The 20076-nt window shown below is 43.3% G+C and overlaps 4 protein-coding genes and 2 long non-coding RNA genes across 8 annotated transcripts; 2 read left to right on the forward strand and 4 right to left on the reverse strand.

Moving 5' to 3' along the window:
- Positions 1 to 536: 536 nt before the first annotated feature.
- On the reverse strand, positions 537 to 4164 carry LOC130529143 (cytochrome P450 2J5-like). 2 transcript variants are annotated; one of them, XR_008951489.1, is made up of 9 exons: positions 3738 to 4164; positions 2435 to 2600; positions 2195 to 2347; positions 1959 to 2119; positions 1684 to 1860; positions 1458 to 1596; positions 1168 to 1335; positions 923 to 1064; positions 537 to 843 (listed from the first exon to the last, which is right to left on the reverse strand). XR_008951489.1 is itself a non-coding variant. In XM_057039101.1 (9 exons), the coding sequence occupies exons 1-9, from the start codon at positions 3924 to 3926 to the stop codon at positions 668 to 670; spliced, it is 1491 nt and encodes a 496-aa protein (XP_056895081.1). In that variant the 5' UTR covers positions 3927 to 4144; the 3' UTR covers positions 537 to 667. The 2 variants fall into 2 exon arrangements, 1 of the variants encoding a protein (XP_056895081.1); XM_057039101.1 differs by having other exon boundaries at positions 1148 to 1335; positions 3738 to 4144.
- Positions 4165 to 5999: 1835 nt separating this feature from the next.
- LOC130529141 (cytochrome P450 2J6-like) lies at positions 6000 to 9603 on the reverse strand. Its single transcript, XM_057039099.1, is given in 10 exon segments — positions 6000 to 6546; positions 6628 to 6769; positions 6854 to 7041; positions 7414 to 7552; positions 7640 to 7816; positions 7913 to 8073; positions 8152 to 8304; positions 8384 to 8549; positions 8824 to 8885; positions 8888 to 9603. Coding segments are annotated over 10 exon segments (1497 nt in total). The 5' UTR covers positions 9015 to 9603; the 3' UTR covers positions 6000 to 6364.
- Positions 9604 to 11290: 1687 nt separating this feature from the next.
- On the reverse strand, positions 11291 to 14164 carry LOC130529144 (cytochrome P450 2J2-like). Its single transcript, XM_057039103.1, has 9 exons — positions 13818 to 14164; positions 13541 to 13703; positions 13236 to 13385; positions 12992 to 13152; positions 12732 to 12908; positions 12216 to 12357; positions 11949 to 12136; positions 11723 to 11864; positions 11291 to 11619 (listed from the first exon to the last, which is right to left on the reverse strand). The coding sequence occupies exons 1-9, from the start codon at positions 13998 to 14000 to the stop codon at positions 11444 to 11446; spliced, it is 1482 nt and encodes a 493-aa protein (XP_056895083.1). The 5' UTR covers positions 14001 to 14164; the 3' UTR covers positions 11291 to 11443.
- LOC130529189 (uncharacterized) lies at positions 12422 to 13230 on the forward strand. Its single transcript, XR_008951500.1, has 2 exons — positions 12422 to 12561; positions 12665 to 13230. It is a non-coding gene; the product is annotated as an uncharacterized LOC130529189 (long non-coding RNA).
- Positions 14165 to 14346: 182 nt separating the features above from the next.
- Positions 14347 to 19332, forward strand: LOC130529142 (cytochrome P450 2J4-like). The gene is made up of 9 exons (XM_057039100.1): positions 14347 to 14865; positions 15257 to 15419; positions 15503 to 15652; positions 16306 to 16466; positions 16962 to 17138; positions 17219 to 17357; positions 17898 to 18085; positions 18504 to 18645; positions 18773 to 19332. The coding sequence occupies exons 1-9, from the start codon at positions 14665 to 14667 to the stop codon at positions 18946 to 18948; spliced, it is 1497 nt and encodes a 498-aa protein (XP_056895080.1). The 5' UTR covers positions 14347 to 14664; the 3' UTR covers positions 18949 to 19332.
- LOC130529183 (uncharacterized) lies at positions 16438 to 18907 on the reverse strand. 2 transcript variants are annotated; one of them, XR_008951492.1, is made up of 2 exons: positions 18768 to 18907; positions 16438 to 16828 (listed from the first exon to the last, which is right to left on the reverse strand). It is a non-coding gene; the product is annotated as an uncharacterized LOC130529183 (long non-coding RNA). The 2 variants fall into 2 exon arrangements; XR_008951493.1 differs by having other exon boundaries at positions 16438 to 16824; positions 18768 to 18905.
- Positions 19333 to 20076: the final 744 nt, after the last annotated feature.

The raw sequence follows: 20076 nt of genomic DNA on the forward strand, positions 1-20076 counted from the left end.
TATAAATGTCAAAGACAGATATTTTACTGTGACAAAGGCCCAGACATCTCTGCAACCTGCTGCAATCTGCTGATGTCAGTGCGACTTAAGAAGAGGAGTTCGCGGAAGTGGTGATGAAGAATTATGACCTTTTGGGGCAGACACTGACCCCACTGTTGGCCTGCCTGTCCTCAGCAGTCTTGGAGCGGAGCCCCCTACCTCGATTATAAGGTGTCCTCACGGAGCTGAAACTGTGTTTCAAGGAATATTTAATGAATGTAGTTCAGACAATCAGTTTCACGAGGAGAGACGGACACATTTTATGGAAGCCCCGACTGGAGTGCTTTTTGGTGTACATTACACTGCCGACACATTTTGTAGTTTAATGTTTTAGTTTAAATTTAACAGCAGGACACTTAACGCACTTTAACACACAAAAGCTGGCACGATCACGACGACCCAGGACTTGTGTTTTGTTGTGCACCATCTCACTTGGACACATTTGTTTGTATTCAGGGAAAAGAAAAAGACAGAAAAAAGATGACAGATCCACTAAATTTGTGGAACTGAAGTATATTTTATTCAAAGGGAGAAATACAGTTTTTAGTGGGGGGAATATATCACACAACAGCAACAGATTAAGATCAGGAAGTCGTAGCTCGGGCTTCTGCCACCAGGTCAGCACAGCTCAGCGTGGTCTGGCGAGAATCTCGAAGGGGTGTGGAACACGTGTAGTTCCAGTGATTCCCTCCGTGTTCAGTTCTGCACCACCGGGAACAAAGAAAGTGAAATTCTGGAATAAACTGACGAAAAACAGGAATAACTCCATCTTGGCGAGACCTTCCCCAAGACATACACGCTTCCCTGGAGTAAAAAAAATATTTGTAATTAGAAAAAAAAAAAAAAAGTTCAGGTGAAATCATTTTTGACGGAGTTGTTTTACCAGCTGAGAATGGGAGGAGAGCTTCTCGCTTCTTAAACTTTCCCTCAGCATCCAGGAAGTGTCCTGGGTTGAATTTGTCAGGAGTCTCCCATTCATTCTTATCGAACAGCACAGAGGTCAGGATGGGCATCAAGGACGTCCCCTAAACAGCAAAAAACAACCTTTCATTCCTTAGAATTTCAGGAAATTATGATGTTAAAATTGCTAAATTTCCATGTCCTAAACCTTTGGTATGAAGTAACCACCCAGGGTCGTGTCCTTGGCAGCCATTCTGGGTCCATTGAGTGGAACGATGTTCCCCATCCTCTGGATCTCGTGGATGACAGCATCCGTGTAGTGTAGGTTGGGTCTGTCCGCCATAGTGGGCTGGCGGTTCTGTCCGATCACTTGGTCTATCTCAGCCTGAACTTTCCCTAGACACAAACCAGGAGTTTGACAATTGCTTTACACCAGCGTGGTAAATAAAAAGTGTAGCTAGCACGATTGTAGCATGCTAGTTTGTATGGAGAAAAAAAAAGCGTAGCCCAGCACCCACCCTGGATGTCCGGGTTGTTGATGAGGTAAACCAGGGCCCACAGCAGTGTCGTGGCGGTCGTCTCAGTTCCGGCGATGAACAGATCCAAAGAACACATAGCCAGGTTGGTCTCAGTGAAGCCCAGATTAGTGTCTTTGTTCTGTTCCAAAACACAGAGAGGACCCATCAGAGAACATCACATTGACAGTCCACAGGTGTGAGGCAGTGTGCATAGATGCTCACATACTTTCTCCATCTCAATGATGAAAGCATCGATGTAGTCTCTGGGATTGTTGTGGTCCAAATCCTTCTTATGGTTCTGTATCTCCTCATTCATGAAGTCTTTGAGATGGTTAAAATGGCTAAAGACTTTATTGTGAGGACCTGGCAGGTGCTTCATCACCGAAGGAAACGCTTCATACAACTGAAACGGTCAACAAATGCAAACAGTTCATCTTAGTTACTGAAGACAACTTCGGGATCTCTCTAAATGATTGATAGACTTCAGCATTACAGACTTACCAAACCCCAAAAAGAACCCTCCAGCACAAGAACTTCAGAGAGATATTTCAGCAACATCTGGAATTTGTGATCACTGTACTCAAACCGTTTCCCCATCACCAACTGGCAGATGATGTTGGACACGGCATTGGTGAAGAGTCTGGCTGGGTCGAAGGGTTTACCTAGAGGAGTGGGGACCACTGGTTAGACACTCGAGAGAGCTGCAGTAGCAGATCAGTGGTGATCATGTGTGTCACCTCCATGACTCCTCATCTCCTCCAGGAGGTGTTGGGCCTCCTCACAGATACTCTGCTCCAAGATATTTTTACCCAAACCGAAGTTTCTTAGGGTGGACAAGGCAAAGCGCCGCTGTCTCTTCCACACTTCACCATTGCTTTGGAACAGACCATCTGCACACAAAGAGAAGAACAAAGAAAAAAATAGCTTTCCTTCATGTGCACAAATATAAAGAAGAAAGACAAAAGAGATGCACAGACCTGTCTGTCCTCCATACACCCTAGCAGAAATTGGATCATATGGTCTGTCAACAAAGTTATCAGCTTGTGTCACAATGGCCTCCTTCACCATCTTGTGGCCAGACACGCAAACCATCTTGTCACCACCAAGGCGAAAGCTGAACACATTCCCATGGACATCAGCCAGCTGGGGACGACAGAAGAAGACACAATGAAGAAACAAAACACACCTCTGAGTGGAGATGCGCAAACCCTCTGACATTTGGAGGAAAGCTGAGTAAGTTCAAATACATGCAAACACATTATTTGCATATGCAGTATGATGCATCTGTCGGTTCTTTTTCCTATTTCTGTCCTTTCCTTCTCCTTTACAGTATGTGTCTTCATATCAGCTTGGTCCTGCTTAAGGTTTCTTCCTGTTCAAAGGGAGATTTTCACCGTGGCTGCTTTCGGGGTCAAACAGCTGCTGTACAAATAAAGACTTGGGTTGAAGTATTTCTGTTTAACTTTTCTGGCAGATTCGACCAGATAGATTTCCTTGAGTCTTCTAGATTGGCCACTTGCTTCAAGGTAGGCGTCATCTAGTGTGGTGCGCAGTGAGGCTGTTGCAACATCAACAAGAGTCGAACCCTTCAGGTCTGGGATACAAAAATACAAGACAGCCTATAGCTAACAAAGGAGTATGTCCCTTAAATCAATCCAAGCACCTAAGAGACTCCAGCCTCCATAACCTTGTGTCCTGCATGCTAAAAGGTTAGCAGTTGTTTTACTATGATAAATTTGAAGATAAAATGTGCACTGGAGGTGACCTCTCCAAGATCTGGCCACCATTCTCTGTTCTGAAGATGCTAAAACCTACCTGATAATTATTATCTTACACTGTCCCCAGCATGTTTCACAGAAACACTCATTTGGTAAGCCGCGATGATTTAGCTGATAAACTGATGGTTTTCATGTTACAACTCAGGTCACATCTGCATTATTTAGTTGTTCGGTCCTGCTATTTAACAGTAAGCAAAATATCATTATTGGATATGTTCTGTTATGCCAAAGTCCTTGAACCCTCCTGCTACAGATCCACATTCCCAATTCAGTCAGACAACTCTGGATTAAACCAAAGATTTTGCTGTGCAAAATGATTTGCAAAACTAGCAGAGCATGAATTTAGCTATGTCGCAGCAGGTTTGACGTCAGGTTCTGTCTCATGTCTTCATTCTCTAATAATAGGCTTCCTAAACATGACAAAGAAGGAATACCAGATAAAACGAGAAGATATGTTAAAACCAAAAGTAGAAGAAGATCCAACTCTTCACTTCTAGGTTACCTTGTTGAAGTACAAGTGTAGATTTTTGCTGTCCATAGTGAAGAAATTTCCCACGATGGGAAATGCAAACGGTCCTGGGGGGAAATTGGGAGGATCCCTATTTTTCAGATAGTTGGCAAATAAAATCAAGACAAAGAAAAATAGAAGCAGACTTGTAAAGTCCCAACTGAGAACACTGTAAAGCCACATGTCTGGACAGGTAAAAAGGAAGTATGAGCTTGTTGCAGCAGCCTGTGCTTAGTCCACCTGGTTGGACTCTTGAGTTGATTCCTGTCCCTTCACACACACAGCGTTCGTACAAAGGTGCTGCTGAACGGGCTCTTACATAACGGCCACCTATGACCGTGTGTGTGTGTGTGTGTGTGTGTGTGCGTGTATAAAGAACACAATATATACCAGCGCTCAGTTTTACTGCTGCATGTTTATTCTTGTGAATGAAAATTGTGCAAGTGGTACATTTTTGATCTCCTCTATGTCTCTGTCTCACCACCAGAACCAGCCTGTCCAGCTCGGGTTACTATGACTTAAATCGTTTGTATGACCCCATTAACTTATTTTGATTTGCACAAATATTAGTTTTTGACTTGTTTTTTCTTGGTGATCACCCAATGTCCCGTCCTTGCTCAGCTTTCTTTGGACTTTTGATCTTTTTGTCATTACCTGGAACGTAAGACGTTTTTACGAAAATTTCATTGTTCATTCTATACTGTTTAATATGACATTTGTGTCTTCCCAGACAAATGCAGAACTCTCACAGAGATTAACTGCCAATGAGTGCTGGAGGAGACAGTCGCTGCCCTCTAATCCAGCATGTGACTCTTCCCAGGATGTGCCGTGACCTCTGTGTCTTCACAATTTACGATGCGCCAACGTTTAACAATTTAAGTTATTATCAAAATATATGTAGGAAATGTTTTTAGGGATATTTTCCACATCTCATCCAAGAGGCTTCTTTAGTTCTGAACTAACTTCAGTGAACTTCAGTGAACTAAGTGGTTGGAATTCCAGAGGTTTATGTACTGAATGCTATCGTTGGTAGTCATTAAAGGAGTGTGGACCTCCCAGTCTTTGTGTGCTGTTGGGTGTGACTTATTATGAAACTTTCTAGGGAAGGGTTCATGTACTGGTGTCAAAAGCCTCCTCCATGAATTCCCGGGAGGAGGATTTCGAGACCGCGCCCACCACAGTTCCTGAACACAACACCTGTCTAAACGACTACAGACCAGTGGCACTTACCCCAATCACTTACCCTTTTGAGAAACTGGTTCTAAAGCACAGTTAGTTGAACCTGCCTGTTAACCTTAACCTGCTCCAGTAGCCTACAGAGCACAGCACCCTGGAGAGGATTGCCACATACTGTTCACACACCAAGACCAGTGGGGGTCGTATGTGAGGATATCTTTCATTGAATGCTCATCATCGTTCCCAGCAGGCTGGTTACCAAACTGCTTGACTTGGGTCTCAGTAGAACTCTGCATATGTTGATTAAAGACTTCAGACATCTTATGGACAACAATGAAGAACAATATAGAGAGGAAATAGACGGTCTGACAGATTGTTGCACGAACAATAACCTCACAGTAAACATGAGGAAGACCATGGAAGTCATTCTTGACCATCAAGGTACAAGAAGGGCACTTACATCAGTGAAGCTCCTACGTGGTCACGCCTCTGCTCTTGTAAAAAGAAAAATCCAACAATGGACTTTTACCTTTGTTCCATCCAGAGTTTTCTGACATACTGCTCAACATCCTGACACATGGACAGCACAGAGGCCAGAAGAACTTCAATAAAGATCACTGGACCCAGCCTGCCCTTACTGGAAGACATCATCAGGACACAATGCCCACCCCTGTCATTACCTGTTCAGTTCTCCCGCGCACAGAACTGTTTTACCACAGAACCATAACCAAACTGAACAACATCAGACGATCACTAAATGCATGAAATGCAACAGTTTGGACAACTTGTGCAATACTGTCCTTACAGTGCTATTTTTATGTATTTTTTAGTAGTTTTTTTTTTTTACTATAATGTGAATGATTGTGTGCATTCATGTGTATTTGTTTGCACAACATCTATCTATCTGTCTGTCCCTCCGCCCCTGGCCAGCCAGGTGTCCAATAGACAGACAGACAGACAGACAGACAGACAGACAGACAGACAGACAGACAGACAGACAGACAGACAGCGTTAAACTGGAAGTATTATTGACCTTTAGAAAAAAGATGCCTTTACTGCACATAATAATTAAAAACTCAATTTACTTGAACTTTATTTATTTGGCTTCTGTTACGATCATACAGTCTCTATAGATGATGTGCAGGAACCAGAAGCCCCCTCTTCCCAAACAAGCAACAGTGACAGTGATCCTATATATAGACTCATATGGGGGAACCTCCTGCAGCTGGTCAGCCAGGTAAAGGAGGAGAGGAGATGATAGAGGGAACAAAAAAGGGGAGACAGAACAGATACAGTACATTCAACTGAAGATGTTGAACCAAAGCTAAACCAAGACATGTAGTTTGGCAGAATACTGGCTACTATGGAAGGCTACAAAAATATATGTATTCAAAACTGAAAAATCATTGCAGCATTTAAATTTTACTCATGCTTATTTCCAAACTCTAAAACGAGCGTGGTCTGGTGTGAATCTCGAAGGGGTGTGGAACACGTGTGATTCCCGTGATTCCCTCCGTGCTCAGTTCTGCACCACCAGGAACAGAGTAGGAGAACTTCTGGAATAAACTGACGAAAAACAGGAATAACTCCATCTTGACGAGACCTTCCCCAAGACACACACGCTTCCCTGGGAAAATCATTTGTAATTTGAAAAAAAATAAAAGCAGAAAAGTTCAGGTGAAATCAGTTTTGGACGGAGTTGTTTTACCAGCTGAGAACGGGAGGAAAGCTTCTCGCTTCTTAAACTTTCCCTCAGCATCCAGGAAGTGTCCTGGGTTGAATTTGTCAGGAGTCTCCCATTCATTCTTATCGAACAGCACAGAGGTCAGGATGGGCAACAGGGACGTCCCCTAAACAGCAAAAAACAACCTTTCATTCCTTAGAATTTCAGGATATTATGATGATAAAATTGGTTACATTTCCACGTCCTAAACCTTTGGTATGAAGTAACCACCCAGGGTCGTGTCCTTGACAGCCATTCTGGATGCATTGAGTGGAACGATGTTCCCCATCCTCTGGATCTCGTGGATGACAGCATCCGTGTAGGGCAGGTTGGGTCTGTCCGCCATAGTGGGCTGGCGGGTCTGTCCGATCACTTGGTCTATCTCAGCCTGAACTTTCTCTAGAAAAACAAAACAATGAATGTGCAGTAGTTTTTTCAGTGCTTTAGGCTGAACGGTTGATTCTATGCTCTAATGAGGGATAAGTTATAAGATAAAAATATAGGATCACTCGGGGCTGCAGATCCCAAAAACAGCATCTGGAATCTCTGTCCATAAATGTGCAGAGTACTGCTCAGGATCCTTGAGCTCACAGGCATCATTTGTTCTGGAGCTAAGCTAATTATCAATGCAGACCAACTGAAATAATGAAAAGATAAATTAAAACTTTGGGTATCCTGATAAAGCAGGAATAAGATAACTTGGTCCTCAAATGTTGGTAACTTGTAGGTCTTTTTTTGTGTCTTTACAACAAAGCGTAGCCCAGCACCCACCCTGGATGTCAGGGTTCTTGATGAGGTAAACCAGGGCCCACAGCAGTGTCGTGGCGGTCGTCTCAGTTCCAGCCAGGAACAGATCCAAAGAACACAGAACCAGGTTGGTCTCAGTGAAGCCCAGATTAGTGTCTTTGTTCTGTTCCAAAACACAGAGAGGACCCATCAGAGAACATCAGATTGACAGTCCACAGGTGTGAGGCAGTGTGCATAGATGCTCACATACTTTCTCCATCTCAATGATGAAAGCATCGATGTAGTCTCTGGGATTGTTGTGGTCCAAATCCTTCTTATGGTTCTGTATCTCCTCATTCATGAAGTCTTTGAGATGGTTATAATGGCTAAAGACTTTATTGTGAGGACCTGGCAGGTGCTTCATCACCGAAGGAAATGCCTGATACAACTGAAACAGTCAACAAATGCAAACAGTCCATCTGAGTTACACTTCCACCATCGCAGCATTTCTCTAAACAATTAATTGGTTTCCAGACAGACTGACCTGACCCCAAAAAGAACCCTCCAGCACAAGAACTTCAGAGAGATATTTCAGCAACATCTGGAATTTGTGATCACTGTACTCAAACCGTTTCCCCATCACCAACTGGCAGATGATGTTGGACACGGCGTTGGTGAAGAGGCTGGCTGGGTCGAAGGGTTTACCTAGAGGAGTGGGGACCACTGGTTAGACACTCGGTAAGAGAGCTGCAGTAGCAGATCAGTGGTGATCATGTGTGTCACCTCCATGACTCCTCATCTCCTCCAGGAGGTGTTGGGCTTCCTCACAGATACTCTGCTCCAAGATATTTTTGCCCAAACCAAAGTTTCTTAGGGTGGACAAGGCAAAGTGCCGCTGTCTCTTCCACACTTCACCATTGTTTTGGAACAGACCATCTGTAAAACGGACATGTTGCTAATTTCAGCTCAACAGATTTGGACATGTGTAGATTAGAATACTGAGACATTTGCACACCTCTCTGTCCCATGTAAATTCGATCACCAAATGCATTAAATGGCCTGTCAACAAAGTTGTCAGCTTGAGTCACGATGGCCTCCTTCACCATCTTGTAGCCACATGCAAACACAATTTTGCCACTGCCCAGGCGAATGCTGAACAACTTCCCATAGAGCTCAGCCATCTGTAGGAAACAGGTGAATCAACAGAGGTGAAATAGCAACAAAAGGAAGGATAAGAGGAAGGAAGCTCAGAGCTGTCCACATCAACATGGAGGCTGGTGTAAAAGCCACCAGGGGGCTCTGCATCACCACTGCAAGGGCGCAAGTTTTGGGTCTGTGAAACATTCATTTGGAGATGCACTGTCACAAAACTATCAAGGAACAATGGATTCTTGAGAAGATTCATTAGCAGAGCAACAAGATCTTACAACCCACAGGTGGAGTCTGTCAGGTTACCTGAATGAAATAATTGTGCGGATGTTTAGAGTCCACGCTGAAGAAACTCCCCACAAAAGGAAGGACATCGGTCCTGGAGGAAAATTTGGAGGATTCTTATACCTGAAATAGTCTCCTGTGAGGAGCAAAACAGAGATAAAAAGAAGCAGAGCCCTGATGTCAAAATCTAGCAAAACCTGGAGAGGCCACATTGTTGAGGTGGTTCCGAGACAACAGCAGCAAGGATGGAGGAGCCTTAAACAATTCCCTTTTCTGAGGTACACATGCTTTTATACCTGCATGTTGACCAAACCTGACAGTACAAAGGTGCCCACATATACACATTGTTGCATAACCAACATCATGCACATCTGTGAAAAACCTGTTTAAGAGAAATATAGAATTTTTAAGAAGTTCACTCCAGCAATTTCTCTTTGTGAAAGTGTTTCAGCTGAACATGATGTTCCGACAGGAAACACTGTCAAAACTCCTTCTTCTCCTGTGCTTTAACGGTCAAAGGAATCAAACAATTATGGGAAAATTAATACTAGAAAGAAAAGCTGAAGTTGTGTTGAACTGTGAGAAAATGGAAACATGAGTTTAGTTTTTGTTCTAACAGCTGAGAAATACAATGTTGTTGTGAGGTTGTGCAGGTTCAACAGAGTTCAAGCGCAACCTTTTGGTCAAGTCAACTTTATTCTATTGATGTTTGCACAGCATTGCAAATGATAAGAAATGTCAGCCATTGCACAATGTCTAATAGATAGCTTCTAAAGCTTTCATCTACCCCAGCTTGTCACGCATATTAAGGAACACAAAGGTTGTTCGGGTTTCTTGCTCTGTCTTACACTTTGTCCTGTGTTTATATACCGTAATATAGACAAAAAATATGCAAACAGAGTGAAAAAGACAAGAAACAGCTTCTCTCTTAGGTGTTCTGTCGAATTTAGTCTGTAGTTCATTGAAATAATAATAAAAATTCCAATTAAAACAATTGTTTGTAACTGTCTCACCTTCCCTGTCAGGTTGTCATTTAACCCTCGTTGATACTTGGCTGAACTCAGTCGTGTGACTATGCCCTCAACTCAGTGGGACTGAGGCGCTTTTTATTTGGAGACTGCAGTCTGGAGCATTATCAGAGCAGTTATGTGTTTATTTTATTTTAAATTCAGCCTCCAACGGAACAAAGCAAAAGGTTCAAGTCAGGAAGTTGCAGCTTTTACCTTTGTGGGTTTAAAAATGCACCAGTGAGACGTTGCACAGGTCAGCCTGGCTGGGCCTTGATGTTGACTGGGGAAGAACACGAGTAGTTCCGTCTCTTCCATGTGGTGGAGGGATAAGCTGCTGGAGAGCTGAGGAAAATGTCTGCTTGGCCTTCCTGTTGGCTCACAGACTGTCTGAGTGGGTCTCCCCACTGTTGTGCGGGTGTGAGACCCTCTGCTTCACCCCCCCTGAACGTTCACACACACCACAGACCACACTAAAGTGTACGTGTGCATGAGTGTGTGAACTGTCACCATGATTGGGTTTGTCATGTTTTTGTGTCCTTTGAAACAGGCTTTTATTTCTGATGTGTCCTTTCTTTTGTTTTGAAGTTTATGGTCCGTTAAATACTTGTGTTTTGTGTGTGTGTGTGTGTGTGTGTGTGTGTGTGTGTGTGTTTTGAGTGTGTTTCTGATGCTTTTATTCTAAATTTAAGTTGTTTTGTACCTTAATTGGGAACTTTTTGGAAATCTCAAGTGTAGGGTCTCTGGTGTGCACTAGCATTCATCTGAAATAACTGAATAAAAATATTCACACACACACACTCTGAAAAAAATTTGGAGTATTCTTATTCCTCAAATAGTCTTATTTGGGAAGCAAAAGAAGAAAAACAGGAACAAAGATGTCTAAATCCAACAAATTGTTGAGGTGGATCCTTGACAAAAGTGAGGATGTCTGAGCATTCAACACTTCTCCTCTGTGTTTTGATAGCATTGTTTTGACCCAGTCTGACAGATAGTTGCATGGAAAAAGCAATGGTTCACGTAAAATAAATTCCTTGTTTTGTGCTAGTAATACTTGGAGTTTCCACCCTGCTCCAGAGTTTTATTGTTTCAGGTCAGCTGAATGAAGCCATTATGAAAAATTCTTCAAGGGGAGGAGATTAAAAAGAAAAGATGAAATTTTGATAAAACTGTGGAAAAGTGTTAAGAAAAAGTAAACCTGATTTTACTTTATGTTTTTTCTAACAGCTGAGTTCAGTGTTATTGTGCAGGTTCAACAGAGTTCCTGCGCAACCTTTTGGTCGAGTCAACTTCATCCCATTTATATCTGTCAATGATTACAAATGATAAGAAATGTCAGTCATTGTACAATGATAGATGGCTTTAATGCCCTGTTCATCTACCCCATATCTATCATCTGGAAACTGGTGTCCTGTGCTCCTCTGCTGGGAGCTTCACACTGTGTTTGAGTGTGTGTGCATTGTAATAAAAGTCACATTAGGTTCAAAGGAAATTTATTTATTGTTATTCATTATACAACAGTTTATAAGTGTCAGGGGTTTTGTGGGAGGAGGTCAGCTTCTTTGATTTAGCGCAGTTGTAAAAGGCATTGTCACAGATTTCAAGACCCCGAGACAGGCGAGGGGGCAGGAAGCCTAACGAGGTGCCACTATCATTCTGAATGGCTGTGGAGAGTAGGTGAAGCCCAGGATACCCTCCAGGCTGGGCATTTGTCCAGGAACAGGAGAGAGTTTGAAATGCTGCAGGATGGAGGTGAAGAAAAGGAAGAGCTCCATTTTGGCCAAGTTTTCCCCGATGCACACGCGCTTACCTGCAGGAAAGCAGCAGCAATTAGATCTCTGGCTAATGTCACTTCCTGCCGCATGATCGTACTTCACATGTTGAGAAGGAAAGGGGGAACAAATGAAGCAAACCTGCAGAAAATGGAATGAAGGCATCTCTTTTGCAGAATCGACCCTCTGAGTCCAAGAAATGATTGGGGTTGAAAACATCAGGAGTCTCCCACTCGTTCTTGTCAAACAGCACAGATGACAGCATGGTGGTAATTGCTAAACCCTGGGGGGAGGGAAAGAATAAACTCTTTTATATACAATGTTTGTGCACTGGATCCCAGGATAAAAGGGCAGGCGAGTCCTTCACCTTGGGTATGAAGTATCCTCCCACTGTTGTGTCTTTTGTAGCCATTTTAGGGAATCCGGCCGGAACGACATTAGCAAACCTTTGGATCTCGTGGATGACGGCATCAGTGTAAGGCATGTTAGGTCTGTCCGCCATGGCAGGCTGACGGAACTGTCCGATCACCCGGTCAATCTCCTCCTGGACTTTCTCTGAGTGGTGAAGCGCAGTCATAAGTACGTCCGGACCAAGCATGCATGTACAACAGGCTATTATTGCCAAGACACCAACCCTGCACGTCCGGGTAATTCAGGATGAAGACCAGGCCCCAGCGTAAAGTGGTGGCAGCTGATTCCGTTCCAGCCTCAATCAGGTCCAGGATGCAGATCAGCAGGGTTTCGACATTGAAGCCAGCCTGTGGATCCTGCTTCATCTGTGACACACAGAGCACATTGAGCGACACTTTTTACCACCTGTAGCCCCCCCACAAATTCTTTATTCACTGACGCTACTCCACAGTGTGTTTCAAAGGGAGTGACTGTAAACACGGGTGATGGATGATGTTGGCTTTGAACTGGAGCTCCACTCCCCTGTGACCTCGTGCCCACACAACCTTCTCTAAATTGTCATTGATGAGGTAAGATCAGTTAAGTTAAGACGTTTTGGGAGACGCGATGGCTCTGTCGTGGTTGAAAGTCAAATTTTAATTACCCTATTTTTTTTACATAAAAATTGCAAAGGACTGTTAAAAGCGTCTCGCTCCTGTGACTTGGTTTAATGTGGAGTCCACAGATTCCGCCATCTCACCTTTTCCATCTCCGACAGGTACGTATCAACATAGTCCCGGGGGTCTTCGGGGTTCCATTCCTCCATGTGCTTGTCTACTTCTTTTTTCAGGAAATCTGTGATTTTGCCATAGTTGCCATGGACGGTCTGGTGAGGTCCCGGCAGGTGTTTCATCAAGGACGGGAAGCTGTCGTACAGCTATCGGCGTGGCAATTACTCAGATTAGTTACAGTTGCTGTTTGTGCTCACAAGACAACCTCCGTCCATATAGTCGTGGTTACCTGGGTCCGGGCAGAGCCAGCTAGCACAACAGCTTCATTGTCTAACTCCAGAATCCTGCGGAAAGATGCATCGCTGTATTCGAAGCGATGCCCGAAGACCAAAGCGCTGATAATGTTACCCACTGCATTGGTTATGGTGTACTGGGGGTCAAACGGCTTTCCTTTTAAGAGAGACAACCATCTATTTAATTATGAAATATTTTGCATGTGTTGCATTGCAATTACAGATCAAGAGCCTACTTGCCTTGTTCATCTTTGAAAGCTTCACACATGAACTTGCTTTCCATTTGAATGTGGTTTTCCAGTAATTTCTGGCCCTCTCCAAAGTAACGCAGGTGTGTGTGGGCAAATTTTCTCTGTTTTTTCCACATGTAGCCATTGCTCAGTACTATGCCTGTGTAAATATTCAAATGTTATCTTTAAAGGGTCGAAGTGATCCAAGCTTCAGGTGTCTCTTTTGCAGAGATAGACTTAACAAAATTTCCATACAGACTTCATGGCATAAAAAGCTGCAGAGCTGGTAACAGGTTAATTCTCTCTCAAACCCACCAATTCCCTTGAAGACAACATGGAAGAGCGGGACGACAGGTCGATCCTCAAAGGAATCCAGCTGGCTCACCAGAGCTTCTTTGACCATCTTGTATCCATTGACGAACACCGTCCTCGTGTTGCCCCGCCTCAGACTGAACACTAGACCATACTTCTGGGACAACTGCACAGTAAACCTGTATTAGCACAACAGCCTGTTTTCGCGCTGCGGTTCTGCGTTGTTTTTTTCTTTTTAATGTTGTTCCCTGATTGTCCGCTCTCTGTCGAATCACCTCACCTTCTCAATTGTTCTGAAGTCGACTCCAGTGAAGATGTTTCCCACAAACGGCATAGCCCAGGGACCGGGAGGAAAGTTGTGAGGCGTCCAGTTTCTGATCACATCAGTTATAAGTAACACCAAAAAAATCAACAAAACCCAACTACTAAAGTCCATATATGCAAAGATCTTCTGTAAAATCATGGTAAAGACTCTTGTTGCTCTGCACAATTGCTCACTGAAGGAAACAGGAGTAGGTTAAGTCTTGCATGTAGGAGAAAAGTGCAAGAAGCTGAATTTAAAATCCCAGAACTGGGGGGAAGGTTGTTGTTGCGTAACATTGAACAAGGGCCTCTGACAGGAAGCAATGTCCGGAGTCTGAACTCTCACATTCTTCTGTACTGCATGTTAACATATGCATGTGAGGCCCACTGATGGGCTGCTACCCTCCCCCAACCCCACAAGGACCTTATGTACAACAATGACCCAATCACTGACACATAACAAGAACCAACCCACACACCAGTACAATATGCAGATTTTTATTCTTCCTGTAAAAAATCTTTAGAAATCTTAAATGTGCGATATTCTCATTTTTAAGGTCCATAAAAGTCTGTTTTTGCATCAAGCTAAAATTTAACTGCCCATTTAAAGAATCTTAAACAAAAACGACATGCAAATTGCTCTGGGTTCAAAGGACGTGGTGCTTTTATGCTGAAGGTTAGTGCCAGGAGATTGTCCTCAAGCATAAGTACACCTGCTCTCAGCCTGAGTGATCTTTGTTCTGTTGGGAAAGTGGAGCTAGTGTCACAGAACAACTCAGGAGGGACACAATTATACACACGACATCTTCGGAAATAGGATCAGAATGGAGGCGATACTCAGCACCCTCGGCTTGGAATGGATGGACGGCAGAACCATCCTCATTTTTCTCTTGGTTTTTGTCTTGTTGGCCGATTACATAAAGAACAGAGTGCCGTCAAACTTTCCGCCCGGGCCGTGGCCCCTTCCCTTGATCGGTGATCTTCATCGCATCAACCCCTCCAGACTTCACTTACAATTCGCAGAGGTAAGCGGAGAAGGACATATATGGAAATAGTTTAGAGAACAGTTTGTTTAATGTGGGGAAGAGTTCAGCTTCCCTCACCTGTAAAGTGCAAAAATTCGATTTAGTGTTTTTTGTTTACAGATGATATTTACTGTCAGTGGCACCTGAACCTTGGCTAAAGTTGTTGCCGTTGCTTGATTGGATTTAGTTCAACTCATTTGTTGTAAAATCAACCAAATCCGCTTTTCTTTGACAGTATTTTACTTGATTTAATGCTGATGACGATACCTTGTACCACCCAAGTGGCTAAAGGTGAAATGTAAATGTTGTCTTCAGCATTTCAGTTGTTGGAGGCAGCCCGTGGTGATGTGGGGATACCTGCTGTTCCCTCTTTGAGACTTTTTGCTTCCAGTTTGCAGGAAAGTACGGAAACATTTTCAGCCTTCGTCTTTTCGGTGGGAGAGTCGTTGTTCTGAACGGCTACAAAACTGTGAGAGAGGCACTGGTGGAAAAGGGAGAAAACTTCGTAGATCGTCCCCTCATTCCACTGTTTGAAGCATTTGCTGGGAATAGAGGTGCTTTTGGTCTTAATCTGACTGGGTGGCAGACGAGATGCTGTTTTTTTTTCTTCACAGTGCTTTTTGTTCCTTTCTTAAAGGGTTGGTGATATCTAATGGCAATCCTTGGAAACACCAGAGGAGATTCGCTCTTCACACACTCAGGAACTTTGGAATTGGGAAGAAGAGCCTGGAGCCATCCATCCAGCAGGAGTGCCACTACCTGGCTGAGGCTTTTGCGCAGCACAAAGGCACCAAGCATCTCATTTCTCAACAAACATTCATCCATCCACCCACACCGTAGCTGCTTTTGTTCATGAACAAATCAGAACCCTAACATTCAGGATCCGTAGTGGCTGGATCTTTTATCCACAAAAAGGAAAACAATCTTTGTTAACCTGTAGCCTTTGTACAGGATAATAAAAGTTTATGACGCCTCTGTCAACCAGCAGACTGGATGACTTTGTCCTGGTTCCATTGACAGTTAGTCTTTATACAGGGAGCTGAAGTGAGCGTAGATCAAACATAGTTTCAGAAACAAAGACTCAGAAGAGAAAGAGTCTTAGTGCATGTTTGAAGAATAGTATTTGTACACTGGGCCAATGGAATCACATCACTCTCCTGATTTGCTGCTCTCACTTGTCATAAAACCTTTGTGAACGCCGGCCTCATACCTATGCCTCCCTATATGAGCATGGTCCTGGTCAGGGTTTTGTTCCTGTTCAAGGGGAGTTTTTCCTTGCCACTCTCAGAGACAATTATGATAGTAGCAGACACTATATAAAGAAATGTGATTTGAAACAAACTTGAATTTAACTGCATAGTCACAGGGAGTGCGCAGGCATGAGATCCGGTGGCAGAGACATTTGTTGAATGACATATTTTTTTCCACCCTCTTTTGTAGGGGAGCCTTTTTATGCCAAGGCACTGATTCATAACGCCGTGTCCAATATCATCTGCTGCCTGGTGTTTGGGGAACGCTTTGAGTACAGTGACAAGCAGTACCATGCTATACTTAAAAGTTTTGACAGAATCATACAGTTGCAAGGACATTTTATTGTGCAGGTGAGACCATTATTAAAAGTACACTTCATTGAGTTTTTTACCTAAATTATTATGAATCAAGAAATCAGTGGAAGGGCAACCTGCAAAACAGCTTACATAATCACGGTCCGTCATAAGCCTGGTTGCTCAGGAGGGACCTTGATGTCTCCTGTCGGCAGAAGGTCAATGAATCTGTCCAAGGTCCAAACTGTCCAGGGGTTTGTGAGGAGCATCTTCTCAATACAGAATTTACTGTAAAATGGGGGGGGGGGGGGGGGGGGTGATCCTCCCGTTCCTGCGAGGCCCAAAAGACAGACGGGCTTTTGACCTGCCAGCCAGAACACTGCTTTCGTAAAGGAAACCAGGTGAAAGCTGGTGTCTACCTGGAAGGACAGAAACACTGGTTAGAATGTGGGTCTTGTAGGACTGATCAGCAATGCTAAAAAGTGACTTGACAACAGGTTATGGGTTCTACAGCAAGTGTTCTGATGTGATCCTGGATCTGTCTTCATGCAGGTTTATAACACATTTCCCTGGTTGTTGAAGTGGCTGCCTGGAACACACCAGACAATATTCTCTGAGATTAAAACAGTGATTAACTTTGTGGACTTGAAGATCCAGGAACACAAAAGGAATTTTGACCCTTCCTCACTGAGAGATTACATTGACTGCTTCCTTGCAGAGATGGGAGAGGTGAGGATTTGAATGTGTCTTTTGATGCATGCCCTAAGGAACTATGACAACTGATGACTGAAATGTTTGGTTTTTCACAGAAAGAAGATGTAGAGTCTGGTTTTGATATGAAAAACTTATCCATTTGCACGATGGATTTGTTTGGCGCTGGAACTGAAACAACCACAACGACCCTACAGTGGGGACTGCTGTATATGATCTACTACCCTCACATACAAGGTGTGCACGGGTGTACCCAAATATGTGGCGCCAAACATAAAAATATCACTTAGAGCTAGTTTCTCACATTTAGCTAAATGAGACAGCTCGTTTCCGCACATTAAGCCTAATATGCAAAGTCTAAAATTAATGTGAAATGTAAATCTGAACATATAAATGATAAATGTAAACATTAGCGACAATTCCAAATATTGTATAAATATAAATGTTAAGTGTAAATGTTGCCCAGTTGTGAACGAGGCTGTGGAGCTTTTGTTTTACACTCCGCAAGACATTTAACATTTACAGTTATATAGAATATTTATATTTACTTTTAGACTTCCTCACTTTAACATAAATGTGAGGAAATAATTCGTCTCATTTAGCTAAATGTGGAAGAGACGTTTTTACATTACATTACATACATACATACATACATACATACATACATACATACATACATACATACATACATACACACACACTTACATACATACATAGCTCTGGTTGCTATTTGTCACAGTAAACGTGATAATGTTCCCCTTCCTCTATCCTGTGCAGAGAAAGTCTACGCTGAGATCAGTGCTGTTATTGGTTCGTCCAGAGATCCCTCCATCACCGACAGGGACAATATGCCTTACACCAACGCTGTCATCCACGAAATGCAGAGAATGGCCAACATCATTCCTCTGAATGTGGTCCACATGACCAGCAGTGACACCACGATCGGCAATTACACAATACCAAAGGTAAATAGAGCTGCAAAAAGATTAGCAATGCAAGACATCATCATAGGGCGGGAACCTTTTACCTCATTGTCTGTGAAGGTCATTGTAGTTGAATTATAGCAACCTTTACCTCATTGTTGATATGATGAGGTGCTCTAAGGCCAGGTGCACCTCACTGACTCCCAACAAGGAAGTAGTGGAAGCATGGAAGTTAAATCACTTCAACACACAATGTGAATTGGTGGTGATGAGATCCACTGCTTGTAAACCACCAAACAGGCTTTGAAAGAAGAAAAGCATGTCTACACACTCATCCCTACAGGCCAATGAAGCATTTACAATTGTGCACTGCTGTGCGTTTGAACAGTTAAAGTTGAGTGTGATTTTTGTTTTTTGATATCGAGTCATGTTGACCTTCCCATTAACGGTATTTCCTCAGGGAACCATAATCATGCCCACACTGAACTCGGTTCTGCATGATGAATCCATGTGGGAGACTCCACATTCCTTCAACCCCCAGCATTTTCTGGACCAAGACGGTAAATTCCGGAAAAGAGAGGCCTTCCTCCCATTTTCTGCAGGTAAGCCAACAGCTAAATATTTCAACAAAAAATACAGTTTCAAATGCAACATTCATTCTGATTTTTAGCCGAGAAAAAGGTTAAAACTCTCCAAGCCTCTCATGTCGTTGTTTAACTTTAACCTCAGGAAAGCGTGTGTGTCTCGGGGAGCAGCTGGCCAGGATGGAGCTGTTCCTCTTCTTCACCTCCCTCCTTCAGAGGTTTTCTTTCTCCATGGCTGACGGAGAGCAGCCCAGTCTGGACTTCCAGTTAGGAGGCGCACGCTGCCCCAAGCCCTACCGCCTGCGTGCCATACTGCGTTAAACAGTGCATGTAACCACAGCAAAATTCACAACCAGTTCACTAGAATCACTAGAATTACCTGCCCAGCGATGGGTCTTTTCTGATCGGGAGCAAAACAATCTCTTTGAATCAACAATCCATAGTCAAGAGACATTTCCAGATTTTCATTCTGATCAAAAGGACAAAGTTGCGTTTGTTGCATTGGTTTTGTCTGTTTGTTTTTGGCGTATCTAGACTGTAAAGCGTCATTTGTTTGCTTGAAATACAAGACAGTCCTCCCATAGGAGGGACAAAAAGGTGTTATGTAACACTGCTGATATGAGTGAAGGAAGATGTATTTCAGCGTTGGAGTCATACAGACTGCGGCTGCTTGTGAGTCTAAATAAAGTTTACCTAAGCTCCCTACATTGAACTCATACGTGTATGAGCAGCTCTGTCATGCAACAACAGGAAGGGTCAAAATACCTTCATCCAAGCTTGACTGAGTAGACGAGGAGAAACCATCTCACAGGAACAGGGGAGATTAAATCAGCCACGAGGAATCTATCGTGGGTTTGGTTCTCTTGCTTTTTGACTAATATGATATCTGGCAATTATGGTATGTTAATATCTATTCTTTTTCTGGTAACTGTGTTGGAGAATGTACAACAACAAAAGACAAACACACCCACCAGTGCATGACTTGGTCTGGCCCATTTTTATCACATTTCCTTTGTGTGTTGCCCCAGTTGAAAAACATTCGTCACAAATATTTTTCCAGGCATTAAGATCCAAGCAAATGTTTTTCCAGAATTCTGTTCAATTGGCTCTGGTGATTTGTGAGGAAACATGAACCAAATGGTGAAACTGTAGATTAGAAAATAAAAGAGAGAGAGAGAAAAAAATCAATTTGTCACTGTCAGAATTGTCTGTGAGGCAGAAGTCAAATCATAAAAGCGGCACCTGACTTTGACACACCCTCCCTGTACCACACAAGCTTTAGTTTATCAGCAAGGTCTCTGAGAGATATGATGGGGGGCAGCTCTCTGGCCCTGCCTGGTGTAGACAGACCATCGTAGAGCACATTCAGACTTCAAGGATGCTAAAAACCCATAAGGGATATTAAAACATGAGAAGAGCAAGCAGGCCCTGAAGGACCCCGCAACCATC

This window comes from Takifugu flavidus, chromosome 7, assembly GCF_003711565.1.
Source record: "Takifugu flavidus isolate HTHZ2018 chromosome 7, ASM371156v2, whole genome shotgun sequence".
Lineage (NCBI taxonomy): Eukaryota > Metazoa > Chordata > Actinopteri > Tetraodontiformes > Tetraodontidae > Takifugu > Takifugu flavidus.